The sequence below is a fragment of the Calliphora vicina genome, chromosome 3 (genome assembly GCF_958450345.1).
Source record: "Calliphora vicina chromosome 3, idCalVici1.1, whole genome shotgun sequence".
NCBI lineage: Eukaryota > Metazoa > Arthropoda > Insecta > Diptera > Calliphoridae > Calliphora > Calliphora vicina.
This window is the reverse complement of record NC_088782.1, coordinates 25622785-25632562: the sequence shown is the minus strand read 5'-3', so window position 1 is coordinate 25632562 and position 9778 is coordinate 25622785. Positions and strand designations below refer to the sequence as shown.

Below are 9778 nucleotides of genomic sequence, written 5' to 3'. Positions count from 1 at the left end.
TAACCGTTTCGAATCAGTAGCCAATATTGTTTTTTTTTTTCATTTCATATTTCTCTCACTGCATAAACACCAATACATAGAAATTCCCTTTTGTACGGATCATGGTTCTATATAATAAATGTTGTTTTATGTATGTACTAAATTCTACCCAATAATATTCTAAATCTCATTTAGATAAATTTAGATTCATACATACATATGTATGTATATTTTTATTGAAATGCATATATCTAAAGTTAGCAGAATACAACATTTGACAGTTTTTGTCAAAATTAGCACAATTTGTAGACAGATGGTATATGAATTCAATGAATTTCATGATCAATTAGTTGGCGTTAAGCATCTGAGGAATTCAATTCTATACTTTTGTGACTTTAAATGATGTGTTATAATTCATTTAATTGACTTGATCCTAAATTGAAAAAAATGAAGTGCTGTAGTCGTAGCACACTTGGTGTGGTCATTGGCATCCTAAATGTCCTGGTATTTACAGCTGGTGTTATCCTACTGCTCGTGGCATTTGTGCAAGTTGGATTGCCTGGTAAGTTGCGATATAATTTGGTTACATGACAAACAAAACTTAAGTGAAAGGAACGATTAAAGTAATTGGCGATCAGAATAATGTGCTACCAAGTACAAAAATTCCGTTATTATGTCAGTTGTCTGCCAAATAAATTATGTTTTTATTTATTTTCCATGATTTTACGCTATACGATTTTTCGTTAAAAAATCGACCATGAAAAACAAAATGCGCAAGATAGGATTTGATTTTAGACCTATGGTTTCTTGAGGAAACTTTCTTAGAATTTTCCGTAGATTGCGTTTCTGCTATACGATTTTTTACTTTTTGATCCTCCATACAAATCGACCCACTCTAATGTACATACATAGCTTTTTAGGCAAAAATTATGTTTTTTTTTTTTAAATTAAGAATTTTTTTTTGTCGATTTTCCACATTTTTCTATTAAAGCTGAAATAAACTGGAATTTCTTTACCTTTCCACTTGCTTTACAACTTAGTTTTATTCATTAAAATCTGTATATATCCGAATTGGAATTTTATATCGCCAAATGAATTCTTTATCTATTCTGGCGTTAATAAAGGCTTTGCTATTTCCATTCAAGATCTGATTTTTGTCGTTATGACAAACAATTTAAAAATATGGAACTTAGTTCATTTTGTTTACCACATTTTTGCTGGTATTTTTTATTTTTCACCAAAAACTTTTTTAATTTTAATAAGAATCAAGCCAATCAAGTAGTGAATTGTAATTAATAAAAAATGATACGTTGTTTTGCATTTTAGATTGCGTACCAATAGTTTTTGTACTAATGCTAGTAGCAAGTTTAATAATGATTGTTATTTCTGCTCTGCTCATAATGGGTATTGTTAAGGTAAGTAATTCAATCAATTATTTTATAAAGATCGGCAATACATACATACTTATTTTAAATATTTAAATAGAGTCGTCACAAACTGATGCTTCCCTGGCTGATACTTAGCGGCATTAGTTTCTTAATGGAAATTGTTGTATATGCTTACAAATGTTATATTAGGTTTTCCCTGGCTGGTCTTATTGGAAGTTTAATAGCAATTGGTAAGTTTTTGTTAGATAATTATATTCATCTAGTTATGTTGTTTTATTGTTTATATTTTTTTTGTTTTTCAGTTTTTTCAGCTTTAATAATATGGCTTATTTATACTTTGTATGCAGATATACGCAAGAATAACATTTCAAAGACTGAGCAAGTAATGAACGCCAGCCAAATCGAATAGCAGACCTCAGACCTTATTACAAAACATAATACTGATCTTCCCCTCCAAGAAAGAGGATATCTAAACAAAAGATTTAAAATTTTATGCTATATTTAAAGAATGCAGAAAATAAAAAAACATTTGAAATTGAAGAATTCATAAATATATAATATTCGATAAAAGCATTGTTCGTTAATGTATCGCCATGAAATTTGTTTCGTCGGTAGACTTTTTGATAGCAAATATAAAAGTGGAAACAAATATACGATTTAGAAAAGCAAAAAAGCCACAATCCCAAAAAAAACAAACGAAATATTTCTTGCATTATTAATAGTTTTTACATTTGTCTTATTTCAGCAAACAGTTAAGGGACAATGCACAGCAGAAAATATAGTTATTTTCATATCAAAAATCAAAAACTTTTTTATTTTTGTATATATAATCACCAAATTTTACATGTGCATTTAAACTCAGACCTTATTATGTCTCATAAAAGAGTATTATAAAATTCATTCAGAGAATTAGCGTTTTAATAGGTTTCAAATAAAGGTTTGTAAAATTTGTTTATATTAAATTCTTTACTTGCCGTGCTGTTATGTTTTTATTCATACTAGGCTCGCCTGGTGGCTGAAATTCGACCACTTTTAAAATGTTTTTTACCACTTTAATGAAAAGAATTTTGAAATATTTTTATATTGGGCATATCTAGAGAAAAAAACCTTTTAAACCATATATGTTTCATCAATATTGGTGGACAATAAATGTAAAAACTATTTAATTAGTAATTTGTTTGTAGTCTTTATTTCCAGACTATTGGGCATATTCAGAAAAGTTGTCGAAGGAATAATATTTAAAAATGAGTAATAACACTTTCTCCGTAATCAAAATGTAAGTTTTGATGAATAACTTGCTGTTTCTAAAGCTATGGCAAGCGTTTCGGTCATTTCTATAGTTGAAGGTGAAGGAAATATAGTATGGTGCAAAATCTTTATATATTTTCTCAAGAAGATCTCTATGATAAATATGTTGCACCTTTGCAAAATCGAAGTCAATAAAATTATTTAATGATTCGAGTTCATCAAACGAGATATTGAGTTCAAAGTTTTTAAGACCTTTTTCTCCTATCTTTTGGTAATGATCAAAAAATATCCATAATTTTAGCTTTATCTGCTTTCAGATATGCCCTATACAGATGATCCATTATTTTTTATCACAAAAATGCTTTTAGGTTTTATTATGGATTTAAAATGAGGTTCTTGGTCCTTCACTTTTTCTTAATTTTTTGTAAGGTAAATCTAGCATTCGTAAATAACTTCGTGGATATTATATGTCTCAGCTTTTTAGCAATACTAACTTTACATCAAATTTCAAAGTTTTTTTTAAATATTTTTTTGATAGAGGTCTTACGAATAATTTACACTCTGTGACGGTCTAGGTCCGAATGGAAGGGTTTTACACATTATACGTAGTATGTTGAACACACGCTTCACATAAAATAGTTTACTTGACTGAGACCTACGGCCGGTCGGAGGTGTTTTAAACACAATTTCTTGATTGCCGGGCAGAGCGATTAAAGTTATCGAATGACATACATACATTTACTATGTAGGTTGATATATTTGATATTAAATATGCAATATTTAAAGTAGTATAACTCGGGAACTATGGACCGCCAAAAGAAATATATATTGTCATAATAGTCATTGAAAGATGTACATACCTGTGGTATATATTTGGTTGAGGTCGTTTGAGCGTTTAGCCGAAACTCACCTACAACTGTTTTTTAGTTTTTTTTTCTGTAATTACTATGTACATAGTTTACTTATTTCAAAGATTACAATATTACACAATTAACACAATTTCACAACAAAAATCAAAGCATTCAAACATTTCCACAATATTGTGTCAATAAACCAAAACATTTTAGAACTAACGGTAATTTGTACATTAATGACAAATAAACAAACAATTCACAATAGCAGTAAGGGATGATATAAACACAATCACAATAACAAAAGTAATCATAGTTGAATTTATTTATAATACATTTTACAAAATATTGATTTCTTTTTATTATATTTGTTAAACAATTTATTAAAAGAAGAATAGTTTTAACTAATATATTAAATTTTTAACACTATTGGTATAATTTGCCTGATATTGTGCTGTTTGTTACGTTTATTATTTACTTTACCATTAACTATCAAAGTAATCGTTTCTATGACATAAATTCTACAACACTAACCGCATGAGCCAAATGTCATTCGGTGTGTGTTTACGTAAATTTTAATGCAGAACATTTTTTAAGATTTCTTAAAACTTTAAATAAAAACATTAATAATGAATCAAGCCGAAGTGACCAAATTAATGTCTCAGCTGCGTTTTGCTGTTAGACCCAAAAGACGTAACTTAAAAAATCCCGATGGTCCGGAGGGTCGCCTAATGAAATTGAGGAAAACAGTGACAGCTCTAGTCAAAAATGAACGCATAGAATTATACCACAATCGTGCCGATGAAGCCAGAGGCTATGTGGAACTGGTAACACTCATTATACATATTTGAAAATATTTAAAGAAAAACTATTCTATAATATTTCTTTAATCTTTCTTTAGTTAATCTCTGATGCTATACGTCATGGCGATCGCCATAAGGCCACCATGGAATTGGCCGATTATTGGCTGCTGGAAAAACAATTGGTTCATAAATTATTCAAAGTTTTAGCACCACGCTATGAAAACAGCAATGTTTCCTACACACGCATGTATAAGGCACCCCGTGACTATCCCGGCATGTATTATCAAAAAGCCGTGCTGGAATTAAGAGGCAATCCTTATCCTTCTCTTTTGCCCGACTTCTCACAAAATCGTAATTTTATTCACAATGTGCTATTGGATGAGGCTCGTAAGGATTATAGACGTGAGAAATTGGCTGATATGGCAACAAAACTAGCCAATGAGTCAACGGATGCAGTGAAAGAACAGCCGAAAGATACAAAGCCGTCTGTGGAAGAGAAAAAGGAATAGTTTAATGTGTTGTATTTAATAATTGCTATTAGTTATTTTCTTTAAGAAAAGTTTTAAATTTAATTTGTTAAGAGAGTAATAAAAAAGTGAAGTGAACAACTTTATGAAAATCAGTTTTGTGAAATGGAATGATAATTTAGTTTAAAAGTAAAGAGGTCCGTAACCCAGAAATTAACATTTCTTTTGACCAATATTTCTTTTATTTGGAAATATTGGTCAATTTGATATTGATTTGAAGAAAAACAATTTCTCAACTTTATATGAAATGTAATTGTTCAATTATTTTGTAAATTTTCTAACTTTAAAATATGTATGTATTCTAAATATGTATGTATTCTACTAATATGTACATGCTTATCACGAATCTGACAAAATATTATAAAGCGTTTTCATACATAAATATTTGAGTCGAAATAAATAATGCATAAACCGCATGTTAAGAACGATCATACAAAATGGTAATGTATAAAATAGATTTTGAACCGAAACACTTATAAACTTTCAAAACCTAAAGGAAAATGCATTCCAATTTGCCAATTGTCTAAAATTAATTTATAGTGGTGTTCTTTGAATTATTACAGAGTAATTATAATAAATAAACTTCAGCCAAATTGAAATTATCATATAATAAAATAAAGCCACAAATATACATAAGTTTAGTAGCTAAATTTATGAACTATTAATATAAGTTCTGCGAATTTTTCAAAATTATAGATTTTTTATAACCCCACTATCCATTCCATTCCCTTTACATGAAGATTTACCGAACACCCTAAAAACATATGGTAGCTATTCTAACAACTCTGTGTTAAAAACAGCTGATATCACTATTGTGAATGGTTTTTATTTGTTACTAGTGATATCAACCGTATTTCTCTAAAACTCGCTAATATCTATACAAAGTTGCGACACAATATAATATGTTTTCATATTTGTTAATGAATACTTTCCGTATTAAATCAAATATTTAGCTGTACGTCGCCTAATCCATGAACGTTTTTCCGTTTTCAATATTTCTTTTATTTTGATAATTTCTTTTTGTATTTTTTTTCGAAATAAGATTTTTAAATGGGTAGAGTTAAAATTTGTAAAAATTTAAAAATCAAAAAAACAAACGATTTTATGCTCTATGGAGGCATATGTGATAAATATTAAATTAATAATCGGCAGTTTCAAAAATTAGAAAAAAATTTCGTGTGACAAGTACGTAAAAACTCAACATTTGGGAAGAACACAAGACAATATACATAATTTAATAGCAAGAGAGTTTAAGAAATTCGGGAAAAAATATTACCCATGAAATTTAAAATAAGTTCTACAACCTTTCACCCAGCGAAATAGAAATATAATACTGTTCTCTTGTAGAATGAATACAAATACAATTTAAGATACAGTTATAGGAGAATATTTGTAATACGGTTGATGGGAAAGAGACTGGAGCCCAAGTACACGAATAAGATAATTTGGCTTTGTCAATATTATGGTGTGTAGCTGCTTTTCAGGGCAATGTCCTTAATTAGGAGCTTCCATCACTACAATGACACTAGGGATGTAACTGGTTACAAGCCAATGAAGTACGTATTTTTAATTGGCCTGCCCAATCGCCAGATCTCAATATCATAGAAAACCTATGGGAAATTGTAGATCGCAAAATACAGACTCCAAACTGTATCAGAGAGGAAGCCTTATCAGATGAGGGGAGGATTGTATCATTAATTATATATTTATATTTATTCCCGTCGTTCCAAGTTGGAGCATAGGGCCACAAAATTTCATTAATTGGTTCAATGCATCATCGATATGAAGCAATAATGACAATACTATATTGATTCACTAATGAGGTCAGGAATAATTATAAATAATTAACTTAAGTATCCATTGTTAATGAATACTTGTTAGTTTGATTTCTACTTTCAGAATTTGGTTATGTTCTTTGATATTAATATAAGTAGATAAAAGTATATCTTAGTAAAATAGTAAAAAAATACAAGTTCCTTAAATATTTTGGATTTTGACCTATTAGTTAAATATTTGTAAAAGTTTCCATTGTATTGGCAATCACTGTATATTTATGAATATACCTCGAATTAACAGTTTTTTGTATGAGAACTGTCAGTTTTTCGCACGATAAAAAATAACAAGAGATTGACCCCCATTTTCTCAATCTCTGGTTATTTTTTATCGTGACGATAAACTGACAGTTCTCATACAAAAATAAAATGTTACGAAAAACGAAAATTTAATAATTAACCCTTTTTAAATTTTCAAAATAGTTATTTTTTAAATAAATTTCTCTTTAAATTAATTAATAATAATTCCTTAATAATTCAAACTTATAGAATTCATTGCTTTGGAATTATTACCTTATAAATAAATAATTCTTTTTTCATTTTGCAAAATATTAAAAACAAAAGTCGAACACAAAAATATTTACAAATTGAATGAAAACAAAATATTTTCATTCACAATAAACTAGTTCAAAATCGCTAGAATAGCCAGAAAAATCGCGTAATTACCATTATTGTTTAAAGAAAAAATGCAGTGCAAACAAACGGTTTCATTTGTTAAATTTTGTTTTTAATACAATTTCGATTCTAATAATTATTAAATAAAAAATTCTACAACAATGGAAAGTGATGGCGAAAGTGTAGCAGAGGGGAATTTATTTTATTTCGAAAGCGATCATTTGGCTTTAAGAGGCAATCAGGACTATACGAATATGTTGCGCACCATTGCAGTTTTAGAGGCGCAAAAAATCCGGGCACAGCAGCATATCGAGGAATTGGCTTTAGCCAAAAAGCGTTACCTGGAGGAGCCGGAGCTGTTTTTGGCTAAAATTAAGAACAATGAAGAAATAATAAGTCCAAATTATATGACCATAGCAACGGTAAGTCAACTTATATTAAAATTCCAAGAAACAATTTAGAAAGACTTACTTTCAGATACCCGAAATAGGCCATTATGATGATATGCCGGCGGAAGAAGTAAAGGTGAAAGAAGAAGACAACATTGGTGGCTCAACAGATAATAAAAGTGATGTGCAAGTTAATAGAGGCCGCGTTATGGATGACACCAAACCAGAGACATTTAATCAACTCTGGACGGTGGAAGAACAAAAACGTCTCGAAGAGCTGCTTATCAAGTTTCCCGAAGAACGCATTGAAATGCATAGATTCAATAAAATAGCCAAAGCTTTGGGTAATCGTACCGCACGCCAAGTTTCCAGCAGAGTACAAAAGTACTTTCAAAAACTACACAGCGCTGGTATGCCCATACCAGGACGTATACCTAAAAATAGACGTGTGGGTCATGCTAAATCGAAACACTATTATCGCCCTTCCACATTTTTTCCATCGCATAATGTTCCTGTTCACATGCCAGAAGATGATTTCTTTTTGCATGACTTACACATGCCTGCCGCTGAGACTAGCGCAAACGAAAATGTTCGCTCTAACTCTTTAGACACTTTAAGTGACCTTAAAACAGAACCTATTACCTCTGAGATACAACAACAAATTGTTAATTTATTAAAAATTATCAAACAGGAAAAACTTAACACCCCCGAGGGTTATAATCCAGATCCCATGGCTGCCAAATGTGAATCCTGTCAATTTGCTGCTGTCTCTCGTTTACGCTGGCGTTGTAATACCTGTTATTGTTCACTGAATATGTGTGCAGACTGTTTGGTTTATCAGCTGGTGCAGCATAAGTTTGATCACTTTTCGCATGATGTAGTGGCCGAAACTGAAATGTGATTGTCTTTTTAGTTAGTTTTTTTTAGATTAAATATTAATTTTTAATTTTTTTTAGATTAAATCAAGAAAGAAAAATTTAATAATGCTTATTTTATTCTGCAATCAAGATTCAAGATATTTTCAATTCATTTCATATAATCATCAATTTCAAGATTTACAATTTAATTTAATTCATTTTAAAAGCGGTAAGTTCATATACATATTTTGTAGTAACTTGATTTAAATATTGACAATAAGTTTATATTCTCAATAATTTTAAGCAATTTAAATTTCTATGTCGACATTATGCAAGTATGTATTTGAAAAGCAATATTTGCCATCAAGTCAAGAGTCGAAATTCGTAAAACGATTCCGAATGTATTCAAAAATCAATTTTCGAGGTGTAAAACCATATTTTCATGATCACTCCTATTTTTGACAACGATTAATATAAAAAAATAATGATTTGTTTGAAAATTATGACTTTTATCTGTAATCTTAGCTCATTTGGGAACATTCCATAATGTGTTCCAAAAAATGCAGATCGATTATTAAAAAATTTAAATGAAAATCTTTAATCGAAAAATCGAAAATCGATTATTAGCTTTTGTAATGAATAATTGGGGTATTCACACGGTGTACTATTTGGTCATATTGTCATAATGTCCTAAAATATTATGATAGTTTAATCAAATTTTTGTTGTCTTTCCAACAATAAAGTTCTAAACTAATAAGACTATTTGAAAAATGTTTTTTGTTTTGTCATAAAATAATACTTTTATAATAAATTAGGACATTATGACAATATGACTAATATCAGACCGTGTGAATACCCCAAATATATATTCCTATGTTTGTTTTATTGAAGCTACAATTTGTTTGCAAATTTGGCAACATTTATCAATATAATTACAATTACAGTTACCCCTAGATATTGTTACCGTTATTCTATAAACAATTTTTAATAATGAAAATACACATTTACACTTTAAAATGCATATTTTTAATATTTCGTTTTATAAATAGAACTTACAGTAATCAAATGAGTGCAAAGGATTCTTATTTGAATAATATTTGTATTATTGGATAATCAGAAAGAAAAGTATTATAATTTGGATGGGCAGCTTACTTTGTTGAAGGGTATATATGATTTGGTACAGCCAAATACAGCTCTCTTACTTGTTTTTTGTAAGTTTCTTTTAATAAGACCGTTACCGAAATAACAGCAAATACCCTAACCGCTAAAAACCGGATCGAAATAATACT

At 29.3% G+C, this 9778-nt stretch overlaps 3 protein-coding genes across 3 annotated transcripts; all 3 read left to right on the top strand.

The window, feature by feature from the left end:
* The first annotated feature begins 340 nt into the window (after positions 1-340).
* On the top strand, positions 341-1940 carry LOC135956004 (uncharacterized). The gene is made up of 4 exons (XM_065506462.1): positions 341-541; positions 1306-1394; positions 1465-1597; positions 1670-1940. Exons 1-4 carry the CDS (start codon positions 427-429, stop codon positions 1774-1776), a joined length of 444 nt encoding a protein of 147 aa, XP_065362534.1. The 5' UTR covers positions 341-426; the 3' UTR covers positions 1777-1940.
* Positions 1941-4006: 2066 nt separating this feature from the next.
* On the top strand, positions 4007-4907 carry mRpL17 (mitochondrial ribosomal protein L17). The gene is made up of 2 exons (XM_065503802.1): positions 4007-4293; positions 4368-4907. The coding sequence occupies exons 1-2, from the start codon at positions 4096-4098 to the stop codon at positions 4776-4778; spliced, it is 609 nt and encodes a 202-aa protein (XP_065359874.1). The 5' UTR covers positions 4007-4095; the 3' UTR covers positions 4779-4907.
* A 2471-nt stretch (positions 4908-7378) lies between these two features.
* Atac1 (Ada2a-containing complex component 1) lies at positions 7379-8616 on the top strand. Its single transcript, XM_065505197.1, has 2 exons — positions 7379-7665; positions 7721-8616. Exons 1-2 carry the CDS (start codon positions 7405-7407, stop codon positions 8531-8533), a joined length of 1074 nt encoding a protein of 357 aa, XP_065361269.1. The 5' UTR covers positions 7379-7404; the 3' UTR covers positions 8534-8616.
* Positions 8617-9778: the final 1162 nt, after the last annotated feature.